Below are 12,979 nucleotides of genomic sequence, written 5' to 3'. Positions count from 1 at the left end.
GAGACTCTAGGTCTCTTTCTGTTTCAACCTTGGCCATCTCAACACTCTTCACCGAGTGCCTGTATATTTTTTTTCTTCTCTGCAATGTTTTTTATTTAGAGCCATGGAGTCCTAGAGCTGTACAGTACGGAAACAGATCTTTCGGTCCAACTCCTCAATGTCAACCAGATATCCTAAATTAAGCTAGTTCTGTTTGCCAGCACTAGACCCACATCCCCCTGAACCCTTCCTTTTTCATATACCCATCCAGATGCCTTTTAATTGTACCAGCCTCCACCACTACACCTGGGAGCTCAATCCATATACGCCTCCCTCCTCTGTGTGAAAGATTTGCCCCTTCGGTCTCTTTCATATCTTTCCCCCTCTCGCCCTAAACCTTTGCCCTCTAGTTCTGGACTTCCTCACCCCAGGGAAAAGACATTGTCTGTTTACTCTGTCCATGCCCTTCATGATGTTATAAACCTCTATAAGGTCACCCCTCAGCCTCTGATTCTCCAGGGAAAACAGCCCCAGCCTATTCGGCCTCGCCCTACAGCTCAAATCCTCCATCACTAGCAGCATCCTTGTAAATCTTTTCTGAACCCTTTCAAGTTTCACAATATCTTTCCAATAGGAAGGAGACCAGAATTGCATGCAATATTCCAACAATGGCCTAACCAACGTCGTGCACAGCTGCACCATGACCTCCCAACTCCTATACTCAATGCTCTGGCCAATAACGGAAAGCATACCAAATGCTGCCTTCACTATCATATCTACCTGAGACTCCACAATGTGAATTAAATTTTATCCATCAGCATTCAGTCAAATGTTTGCTTTGTTAACTCATGCTACAATTTCTGGGCCACTTCCACTAATTCCACGGCCACTTCCATTTTAGTGTCAGTAAATCTTTTCACTCTCCGTATCCAGATTGTTTGTGGACTCGAGAAGTAGTAGTAGTGGATCTAAAACTAATCAAATACAATACCCCTACTTATTCTGGCTGCATTTATCTGCCTCATAATAGTTCAGTCTTTTTGTCAAACCAAAAAGCCCTGAATCTCCACACCTTTTAGTATGATCTTTATGTGAATTTGTTTTCTGTTGTCCTTTTGGAGGCCTGCATTCACCTGTATGGTTTACAGACTATTTTCAGGCTGTTCAGAGATGTGAAAGAGTTAACCCAGATAGTATCTCCCTACTCTGGATCCATTTTGGCATCTGTTTGCGAGGATCTTTTATATATAAGACATAATATTCGACTTTACTCCTGACGCATCTGTTATATTATATTGCATGAAGTAGAAGTCAGGTTGGTGGGTCTGGTGATGTCTGTGTCAGTTTTGCTATCGGTTTTGAAAATGGACACTACATTGATCAGCTTCCAATCCATTTGTAACTTGCTTGTTAAGTCTCTGCAAATCTCTTATCAGATATGTCTCCACACTCCATCTGTCTGTGGTGGTATTAATTTTGAGCCCTTTTAATCTGACTCTGATATCCATCTGATTTACTGTGCATTCACTGGATTTTATCTTGGTCATCTGTCGTGTTACTCATAATCACCTTTAAGCATTTGCAAAGGAAAACATGTTCACCTTCAGTTTTAATTCTGATTACATCTTTTATGATTCTGTTTCCTGTCTGAGAGATCTTACTGTTGAAACACTGATAACATTCTTTACCCATCTGTTTGAATTTTGCTGCCGTGTTTTATTTTTCTGGATCACCCTTTTTGTCCCTCTGATCATCATGTTCGAGTCTTCATCCCAATGCAATGCTAATTTGTTCTGCCTGCAGGATTTAAAGAAGTTCCTTTATTTTAAAATTTGTAATAGTCCATCAAAGACATTAGCTGTTGACACAAAAACAGAAATGTCTGGTTAAACTCAGCAGGCCTGGCAGCATCTGTGGGGAGAGAGCAGGGTTAATGTCTTGAGTCCAGTAATCTTTCATCAGAATTTTTCATCAGGGCAGTACGGTGGCTCAGTGGTTAGCCCTACTGCCTCACAGCACCAGTGTCCCAGGTTCGATTCCAGCCTCGGGTGACTGTCTGTCTGTGTGGAGTTTGCACATTCTCCCAGTGTCTTTGTGGGTTTGCTCCGGTTTCCTCCCACAATCCAAAGATGTGCAGGTCAGGTGAATTGGCCATGTTAAATTGCCCACAGTGTTAGGTGCATTAGTCAGAGGGAAATGGGTCTGAGTGGGTTACTCTTTGGAGGGTTGGTGTGGACTTGTTGGGCCGAAGGGCCTGTTTCCACACTGTAAGGAATCTAATCTTAAAAACCCCAGTTTCCATAAAGAGTTACCAGACTCGAACTGTTAACCCTGCTTTCACACTCCAGAAACCAACAGACCTGCTAAGTTTCACTGCCAGTTACTATTTTTTTTTTCCAATCTCCAGCATTCACATTCTTTGTTTTATTGTAACCTGTTGACTTGCCTACCTGTTTCCTCCCCAGTGTCTGAAACTTATTGGTGTTTCCACAACTAGTCCCTAAAGCCTTTCATAAGCAATGGTAAATCTATAATTTGTGACTTGTGTTTACCTTTATGCCATTATTCATGCTATAACCCCAGTTCCCATTCTGTAGAGTTGATTGTGCTATAACACAGTAGTTCCATTCTCGTGCAACGCCAAGTTATAAGAAAATCACGTAATAGCAGCACCATTTAAATTAATTGGGCTGGAATTGTAGTATAACCAATACAACCTTTAAACTTTCACACTTTAGAAACAGTGTCCCCAGTTTGTCAATTGTGCTGTAGTGAATTCACATGAAGGAAACCCGCATTATAGCCAAACGACTTGTACTACTTTATTTCCCCCTCAGTTAAAGGGCAAGTTAAAGTCTTCATTTTGAAATTCTTCCTTATTTGAGTCATTGAGCATGGAAACAGATCCTTCAGTTCAACTAGCCCATGCCAAATTAAACTAGTCCCACTTACCTGCATTTGGTCCATATCCCTCCAAACCCTTCCTAGTCATGTATTTACCTAATTGTCTTTTAAATGTTGTAACTGTACCTGCATCTACCATTTCTTCTGGCAGTTCATTCCACACACTAGCAGCTCTGTGTTTTTTTTAAAAAAAAATTGCCTTCCTAACTTTTTAAAATATTTCTCCTCTTGCTTTAAAAATCTGTCCCCGGTTTTGAATTCCTCTTTCTTTGCTATTCACCTGTCTATGTCCCTCATGATTTTATAAACCTCGACGAGGTCACCCTTCAATGACCTACGGGTAAAAAATGAGGTCTGCAGATGCTGGAGATCACAACTGAAAATGTGTTGCTGGTTAAAGCACAGCAGGTCAGGCAGCATCCAAGGAACAGGAAATCCAACGTTTCGGGCATAAGCCCTTCATCAGGAACGAGGAGAGTGTGCCAAGCAGGCTAAGATAAAAGGTAGGGAGGAGGGACTTGGGGGAGGGGGGGGGGGGGGTGATGGAGATGTGATAGGTGGAAGGAGGTCAAGGTGAGGGTGATAGGCCGGAGTGGGGTGGGGGCGGAGAGGTCAGGAAGAAGATTGCAGGTTAGGAGGGCGGTGCTGAGTTGAGGGAACCGACTCTGGGAAAGAAACTTCTAAAGATTGAACCCTCCCTAGCTCGAAGGGAAGGATTTTTCTCTTCACTTATAGTCTTAATTAGCTTAATGTCTTAAATATAAACTGACTGTGTTATAAAAACAGACTATAAAACCCTGTTTGTATTGTTACTTGCTTGCCAACATATTATTCATAACTCAAGTAATACTTTATTCCCTGCTCGTGTAAAATTGAAAGCTTTGGTTTGAGTGCAGAGGCATGTTCTGACACAAATGCTTACACTACTTTTGAGGTGAAATCCTCTTTTCTTTCGCATTCCCAATGCTGGTGTCATTTTTATCAGGCCTTTTTGAATCTTTGCTAAGTTTTTTGCTCTGAGAGTTTCCTTTCTTATGGTTCTTGTTTTCTGCTTGTCTTTTGGTTTCCAATTGAACAATGGAGTTCACCATTCAGCTGTTCCACTCTTATCTGTTGGATACATTTCTGTGTCCTTTGAAACAACTTGTGACCTTAATCTCGCATTCAGTTTTGACTTTTTTTTTGAAGTTTTTCCTGCTTCCTGATGTTGTCTGTGCTTCTTTGCAGTGGACTTTGACATTGTCTATCTGTACGTCTGTCTAATGTGTTAAGGAAAGGCAAGTTGTGTTTAATGTTCTTTCAAACATTTTTCAGACAGACCCTAGATTTTCGCATATCCGTGAACTCTGTGCTGGAGAAAGGCTGCCTAAGATCGGGATCAACTGTCCAGAGTCAAGCAAGGCAATTGTCTGAGCAGGTACTGTTACTTGACAACACCAGGTTGTGCATGTTGCGTTGGAAGAGGATGGTGGTTATTACTGACTTGAAGGTGGAGGTGTTCCTGGGTCTGTATCAAAGCATTGGCTAGACGCTGTGCTTATCAGGGAATCGCATTGGATGGAGTTTTGATTTGAATGGAAGGAATGTCAGGCAGGTGGGCGATGTTTAGCTTGGCTTTCCAGTTTTTGTTGCAGCCAGGTAATCCAGTGTGTTTCGATGGAATCCCAGGATTCTGCCCCTTAAATCTTTTGAGGCTAACAGACAGAAAATGTAGACTCTGTACCGATTTTATATTTGAAAGGTGAGCTCCTCGTACTGAAAGTGCCTGTGATGTACGGCCTTTGCTATCTTGTAGCAGGGGAGTAGGCGTTTACTTTGGCAGAAAACAGCCACCCTCCTGATGATGAACGTTGCAGTTGGATCTGATATGCTGCCATCAAGGAGCCGATTGAAAATACATCTTTGTTTCTCTTTCCTAGCGAGAACAAATCCAATTGTACATAAACAGAAATGTTTACCAACAAGGTAAAATAAATAATTTTAGAAATTTTTGTTATAGTTTCACTCTTTACTGGATGATAAAGTCCTAAATGGCTTGAAATAGATTTCTTCTCATTGCCAATCTGTAGTACTTATTCTTCAGGATGTAGATGGTGCTGACAAGGATAGTGTCTATTGTTGCTTGTGAGGAGGTGGTGATGAAGCATTTATCTTTATTGGACCTCAGCATTCTGTGTGGTGAGGGCATTCTTCCAGTGCTGAAGGACTATGGTTTGGGTAATGTCGACTCCGTCAAGTATTTTGCTCAAGTCACTCCCTGGTAAAAGTAAGGCTGAGAAGAAATGCTTTTTTTTTAAAAAAAAATTGCTAAGAACTGTCAATGCTGAAAATCAGAAAAAAACATAGAAATTGCTCAAAAAGGTCTGTAGGCCTGGCAGCGTCTGTAGAGAGAAAACAGTTAACATGCAAGGCCCAAAGTGTTCTGCAGAAGGGTCACTGGACCTGAAATGTTCACTCTGCTTTCTCTCCATAGATGCTACCAGATCTTGAGTTTCACCAGCAATTTTGAATTTTTGTTTCTGAGAAGAAATGTATTTGAATCTATTTTCATCAAAGTTGTGAAGAAACCTGATTCTTATACGGTCTTAAAGTTTACCTATTACATTGAACAAGGAAAAGTACAGCACAGAACAGGCCCTTCAGCCCAAGGTGTTGTGCCGAGGATTAACCCTAATCTAAAATAACCTAACCTACGCACCCATCAACTCACCGCTGTCCAATTGCATGTCCAGCAATCACTTAAATGTCCCTAATGACTCTGCTTCCACCACCACCACTGGCAACGTATTCCATGCATTCACAACTCTCTGCGTAAAGAACCTACCTCTGACGTCTCCTCTATACCTTCCTCCTAACACCTTAGGACCCTTTGTGGCTGTCAATTCTGCCCTTAGCCAGAGACTTTTCCAATCAACTCTGTCCATGCCTCTCATTACTTTGTACACCTTGATCAGGTCACCTCTCTTCCTCCTTCTCTCCAGAGAGAAAAGTCTGAGCTTAGTCAACCTCTCTTCATAAGACAAGCCCTCCAGTCCAGGCAGCATCCTGATCAACCTTCTTTCCACCCTCTCCAAAGCCTCTGTATCTTTCCTATATTAAGGCAACCAGAACTGGACACAATATTCCAAGTGTGGTCTCACCAGGGTTTTGTAAAGCTGCAGCAAAATCTCACGACTCTTAAACTCGATTCCCCCTGTTAATGAAAGCCAAAACACCATATGCATTCTTAACAACCCTAGCCACTTGGGTGGCAACTTTGAGGGATCTATGTACTTGAACACCAAGATCCTGCTGTACCTCCACACTGCCAAGAATGCTGTCTTTAATCCTATATTCAGCATTCAAGTTTGACCTTCCAAAATACATCATTTCACATTTATCTAGGTTGAACTCCATCTGCCATTTCTCAGCCCAGCTCTGCATCTCTATGTTGCGCTGCAGCCTACAACAGCCCTCACTACTATCAACAGCACCTCCAGCCTTTGTGTCATCAGCAAATTTACTAATCCGTCCCTCACCCTCCTCATCCAAGTCATTTATAAAAACTACAAAGAGCAGAGGTCCAAGAACAGAACCCTGCGGGACCCCACTCATCACTGACCTCCGGGCAGAATACTTTCCATCTACAACTACTCTCTGCCTTCTGTCAGCCAGCCAATTCTGAATCCAGATAACCAAATCTCCCTGTATCCCATACCTTCTGACTTTATGAATGAGCCTACCATGGGGAAGCTTATCAAATGCCTTGCTGAAGTCCATATACACCACATCCACTGCCCAACCTTTATCAACCTGTCTCGTCACCTCCTCAAAGAACTCAATAAGATTAGTGAGGCATGACCTGCCCCTCACAAAGCCATGCTGACTGCTTTTAATCACTCAATGCTTTTCCAAATAGTCATAAATCCTATCCCTCAGAATTCTTTCCAAAACCTTGCTGATCACAGATGTGAGACTGATTGGTCTGTAATTGCCAGGGATTTCCCTATAACCCTTCTTGAAAAGAGGAACAATGTTTGCCTTCAATCCTCCGGTACAACTTCTGTGGAGAGTGAGGAAGCAAAGATCTCTTCCAGCAGCTTAGCAACCTCCTTTCTCATTTCCCAGAGCAACCTAGGATAAATCCAGTCTGGCCCTGGGGATTTATCAATCTCAATATATGCCAAAATTTCCAACACGTCAAATTCCTCAATCTTGATCTGTTCAAGCCTGTTTCCCAACTCCTCGAAGTTCTCATTCGCAACAAGGTCCCATTCCTTCGTGAAAACCGAAGCAAAAAACTCATTCTGGGCTTTCCCTTTCTGCTCAGATTCCACGCACAAATTCCCTACGCTATCCCTGACTGGCCTTACCTTCTCCCTGATCATTCTCTTATTCCTCACGTCTGAGTAAAATGCCTTTGGGTTCTCCATAATTCTTCCTGCTAAGTCTCTTTCATGCCCACTCCTGGTTCTCATCAGTCCATTTCTGAGCTCCTTTCTGGCAAGCCTATAATCCTCTAAAGCTGTGCTAGACCCTTGCTTCCTCCACTTGAGCTGTGGCCTTCCTTTTGATGAGAAGCTCCTTTTGTTCTCATCATCCAAGGATCCTTAATCTTACCTCTTACCCCTTGCCTGTCTCAGAGGAACAAATTTATGCATCACTTGCAACAACTGCTCCTTAAATAGTTTCCACACGTTTGTTGTGCCCTTTCTGTGGAACAATTGCTCCCAGTCTGTACTTCCCAACTCCTGTCTTATAGCATCATAATTTCCTTTTTCCCCCAATTAAATATCTTCCCATGGTAACTGCTCCTTTCCCTCTCCATGGCTATGGTAAATGTTAGGCAATTGTGGTCACTGTCACCAACGTGTTCTCCCAACATGAGATCTGACACCTGTCCTAGCTCATTGCAGAGCACCAAATCCAAAATGCTTCCCTGTAGGCCTGTCTGCATACTGAGTAAGAAAACCCTCCTGAACACACCTCACAAAAACGGCTCCATCCAAACCATCTGCACTCAGGAGCTTCCAGTCAATATTGGGGATGTTGAAGTCACCCATAACAACAACCCTGCTACATTTACATTTTTCCAAAATCTGCCAGCCTATGAGATCTTCGATATCCCTACTGCTATTAGGGGGTCTGCAGAAAACCCCAATGAGGTGGCTGCTCCCTTGCTGTTCCTAACTTCCACCCACACTGGCTCAGTAGACAAACCTTCCTTAACAGCCTTCATTTCTGTAGCCATGATGCACTCTCTCTGATTAGCAATGCTACACCCCCTCCTCTTTGATTCCTCCTCCCTGTTCTTTTTAAATGTTCTAAACCCTGGAACATCTAGTAACCATTCCTGTCCCTGCGAAACCCATGTCTCCGTTTTGGCCACAACATCATAATCCACTCATCCATGCTCTTATTCCTGACATTCTTGCATTAAAGCAGACACGCTTTACGCAATCTCTTTGTTCCATCACATGAAAAGCCTTCCCGATAGATTCACTACATTCTGTCACTGCCCCATCTGCAACTAGCCCCATATCAGATATGTAGCACTGATTCCCACCCCCCTGCCAAACTAGTTTTAAACCCTCCCAAACGCATAAACAAATCTCCTACCCAGGACATTTCTGTGCGTCCAGTTCAGGTGCAACCCATCCTTCATATATAGGTCCCACCTTCCTCAGAAGTATCTGAAGCCTCCCTCCTGTACCAGCTGAGCAGACACGTGTTAAGCTGCACTCGCTGACTGTTCCTCACCTCACGATCTCGTGGCATCAGTAGCAAACCTGAAATCACTGATCTACTTGTCCTGCTCTTCAGCTTCCAACCTAGGTCTCTGTAGTCATGTTTTAGATCCTCAATCTCTTTCCTGGCTATATCATTGGTGCCAATATGTAACACAATTTCTGGCTGCTCCCCTCCCCCTTCAAGAACCTTGTAAACCCAATCAGCGACATCCTGGACCCTGGCACCAGGGAGACAACATAACCTTCCAGGAGTCCCGTTCCTGACCACCCACTTAAAAAAAAAAGTCACTTACCCTTCCCAGCAGTCCTTGCTTCTCTCCGCCCTTTCTCGTCGCTGCTCTGTGACAAACGGATCGACCCATTATCTTCCAGTAAAGGACACAATCCAAAAGATGTTCAAACAAACTTAAATCTATTTATCACGACATGTCTAAAGGTGTCATCAGGTTTGACTTGCACAAGGAAATGCATGTAGAGGTATGCTGGAGTCTAGGTACTATTGCTCTGAAGCCAAGACAGTATGAGGCCAGTGTAGGGCCAACCTGGTGAACATGTGCAGTACAACACAGTGATAGTGTTGGGGGTGAATGTTGTAGAATTACTGGAATCTGTTAGCTTGAAACTGCAGGTAACCAATTCCTTAAGCTTCTAACATCTATTTAACATGGCTTCAAAACTGAAGTTGAACTATAATTGTGCTGCATTTTTAGAATAAGTTTTCATGTCTTGGTTAGGTCTAACACTTTTTTGTTTTAATATTTACTTTAGTTAACTTGTGATGATGTAGTTACTGAGATTGCTGTCGGGCAAGGAACCATTAATTTCAAAGTGAATCGATCCTTGCTTGCTGAGGTGGGTGTCTAATGTTTGTTTGTTTGTTTGTTTGTTTGGCTATCAGTGACGCTCCAGCGTTATTGCAGACCTTTCATTCTGGAACTCTAATCAATATATGAAATTTTCTCCCCTCTGGGCTGGCTACAGCTGAGGGTACAAAGAATCTCAATGTGAGAGTTGTTTCCGATTTTTCCCATACACTTCAATTAGAAACTTCAGACTCTTGTTATTGAGCAGTGACTACCTTCTTTCCTTATTTGCATGTCGCTAATAGTCCAACTCACCTTATTTATGCATTGCTTCCAATTTTCCTCTCCTTTCCTGAGAAACCCGACAATGTAAAGGCCTGCCGTGTTCATCAGAACAAGTAGCTGCCCTTTGCATTTCCTTGCCATTATCCAACTGTGTCTTCAGTGCAATATCCCGGCACACTCCATAGGCATCATTCTCCTTGAGCATGGGCTTGTCACTGTATGGCACCAGGCTATAATGCATGTACCTCCAGCAAAATGTCTGAAATGAAAAGGGGAGCAGTCAAGATGTTCTGCACTCCGTGAGGGAGTGCCACCACAGTCAGTCAAAGGCCCTGTCCAATTCCAATCCAGGAGGTTTTCAGTAGTTAGGAACTTAGTCCTACTAGAGCCTGGGGCCCTTACAGTCTGGGTTCTGGGACTTGGTCAGTCTGCAGGTCAAGTCCCAGACTCCTCTGGGGTCTGCAGGTAGGTCAGTCAGCAGAATGTGTGGATGTCAGGCCGGGGGGTGGAGCAATTGTTCCTGCCGATGGAAGCGTATAGCAGAGCACTTGGGGTGATGCAGGAACTCGAGAGGTGGTGAGGTGACCCCAGTGAGTCCCATGAGCATTAGTGACCTGAGTACTATTTCACCTTTCATGATTCCATGGAAAGGCCATTGGTGATGAGCCTGGTGGCAAAATTAATGAGGTGAAGAGCAAAAGATTGCACGAGAGAAATTTCTGTGAATTATGACGTGACAAAACATGTTAACTGAAGATGAGAATTCCACCCAGTGTTACAATAGGCACTGGGCTTGTTTGAATGCTTGGTTGTGGCTGTAGCACTGCATTTCTGTTGTCTTACGTTCTGTATCTTTTACCTTACAGGTTGTGATGCAAGAGATTTCAAAGAAGGGTTCGAAATATGGAATAGAGAGTGAACTCTTCCAAGGTTACCCCTGTGGCCGAGTTATAGTGGAATTTAGGTAGGTTTCTGACTCCAGTAAATGTCCCTAAATTTCAAACCAAATCTACTTATTTTGTTTTATTTTAAATTGGCTCTTTTACACGAATTCATTGAAATTTTATTCAACCTTTACCTGGGGCATGGTGACCCTCAGATTAAACCATGACTCTCTCCTCCCTCTGCCTCTCCGTCTCTCTGCCACTCTTTCCTACCCCCCACCCTTGCTCCAGTAGCCATTGTATTTCTGCTCACAGGTAAGTCACAGCATGCTGATGGTGCGTACCACAGTAACGGTAAGGTGGGGTTGCTGAATTTCAGAGAGAGATAGATTCTCTCTCTCTCTCTCTCTCTCTCTCTCTCTCTCTCTCTCTCTCTCTCTCTCTCTCTCTCTCTCTCTCTCTCTCTCTCTCTCTCTCTCTCTCTCTCTCTCTCTCTCTCTCTCTCTCTCTCTCTCTCTCTCTCTCTCTCTCTCTCTCTCTCTCTCTCTCTCTCTCTCTCTCTCTCTCTCTCTCTCTCTCTCTCTCTCTCTCTCTCTCTCTCTCTCTCTCTCTCTAGTTGATGGTTGTTTCTCATGCAGATACGACTTGCCATTTATTAGCACAAGCTTGAATTTTGTCCGAAACATTTGCTGCGTGTCTTGATTATCTGAGCGTTTATGAAGGGTGCTGAACGTTGTGCGATCACATCTGACTTTACAATGCAGGGAAGGTCGTTGTTCAAGCAATTTGAAGAGGGTTGAGCCTAGAGTGGAACCATGACTAAGAGCTGCAGAGATTTCTTGGGACTTGGATGATGAGTCACTACAACTACCTTTGTTCTTTGAGAATGTCTACAGCCAGTCTGGTTGAGTGAACCAAGCTGAGCTTCTGTGCGTCATTAAGCAAGCTGAGCAATATTAACTCTTCCTTCTTTCTTTGCAGCTCACCAAATATTGCAAAGAAATTTCATGCAGGACATTTGCGTTCAACAATTATAGGTAAAAATTTGTCTTTGTACTGCAAGAATTATTTCAAGTCTGGAAAATAATACTAATTTGAAAGCCTAATACAGAACCCAAGTAAACACTGAACTGCATTAGTGACCCAAAGTGACTTTTTCCTTGGAGATAAATTTGCTGATGTGCAAGTTACAAGCTGCATTTCAAATTTCATCCCCAAAGGTAAAATAAATTAGCTGATTACTTGTAGAAGGTAAGAAAAAATGATCTTGCCTCTAAAGCTGTTCAACAAGAACATAATAGTTTCTTACAAAGATCTTAAAAACTGTATACAACTCCTCAAACAGGCAGACAAACTGGGATTCTGTACACTGTCAGCACTAGGGCTATCCTGTTGCTGTAGCTCTGCACTCTAACCCAAGGTTCTGCACCTTTCTATGTCCTAGGAGTTACACTGCAGTCATGTCCCCAGCTCACATTTGGCCTGGGAGGTTTCAGTGCCTCCATGTTACTTTATCCACTTCTGCAATTGAAAGCAGCCACATTTCCACCAGGTGAATGTTGAGGAATCTCCTCCTTTTTGGTTTCATCAGCGAAGTGTGGCAGCTGATCTCTCACTGATAGGGGAAGTGTGAGTATTCTAGTGCCCATAATACAGGAGCCAAGTCATTGCCTCCTGCTTTTCCGGGCTTGTTGGAGTGAGATACCTTGACAGAGAAACACAGCTTGAGCATTAATTACCGACAATCTCAGACAGATGGCACTTCAAGCTTTCTGTAGGTTTGGATGTACATCACATTAGATTGCACTTTGTGTGATCATTCAAATTATCTTGGAGAGGGCTCCCCAAAACTAAGACTTTGATGTGTTGATAGTGCAAAAATATAGTTTCTCGAAAGAAAGAATTAAAAAAAAACACATTTGATAATTTATGCCTTTTATGTCCTTCAGAAACTAGTATTTGGAAACTCTGTTCCTCCATGTGTAAATGCGGTAACTGCAAACTGTAGCAAAATAAATGAGTAAATCAGAGGATAGTCACAACACAAGGGCCTGTTTTAATCCCACTCTCTGTTTTCTCCCTGTGTCCTACCAATCTTTTTTTCCTCAAATATTTACCCAGCGTCTTTTTAGAAAGCTGCTGTTGAATATGTGCCCCCTATTCTGTCAGATATTGTTTTCCAAATCTTAGCCATTCATTGCACTAAAAATCTTTTGGGTTTTTTTTTTGCCAGTTACCTTTAAATCTGTGCTCTCTGTTTACAATTTATAATCAAGCTGCTCAGAAGTGTTATTGCGCAGGTCTGTAGCAGGTGAGACTTGGACCTAGGTCTCCTAGATCAGAGCTAAGGTCATTAGAACTGTGCCACAAGAACCTGTGCTCCCTGTTTATTGAC

At 42.9% G+C, this 12,979-nt stretch overlaps 1 protein-coding gene across 1 annotated transcript in view; it reads left to right on the top strand.

Moving 5' to 3' along the window:
• rars2 (arginyl-tRNA synthetase 2, mitochondrial) overlaps positions 1-12,979 on the top strand; it is a 71,304-nt gene that overhangs the window by 13,223 nt on the left and 45,102 nt on the right. Inside the window, exons 3-6 of the mRNA XM_060849745.1 lie at positions 4,198-4,300; positions 9,381-9,464; positions 10,567-10,664; positions 11,566-11,621. Coding sequence (XP_060705728.1) covers positions 4,198-4,300; positions 9,381-9,464; positions 10,567-10,664; positions 11,566-11,621 — 341 coding nt within the window. The remainder of the gene's footprint in view (positions 1-4,197; positions 4,301-9,380; positions 9,465-10,566; positions 10,665-11,565; positions 11,622-12,979) is intronic.

The sequence above is a fragment of the Hemiscyllium ocellatum genome, chromosome 3 (assembly GCF_020745735.1).
Source record: "Hemiscyllium ocellatum isolate sHemOce1 chromosome 3, sHemOce1.pat.X.cur, whole genome shotgun sequence".
In the NCBI taxonomy this organism is placed as follows: domain Eukaryota; kingdom Metazoa; phylum Chordata; class Chondrichthyes; order Orectolobiformes; family Hemiscylliidae; genus Hemiscyllium; species Hemiscyllium ocellatum.
Note: the sequence above shows the minus strand (reverse complement) of the source record. Positions and strands in the feature narration are given on the sequence as shown.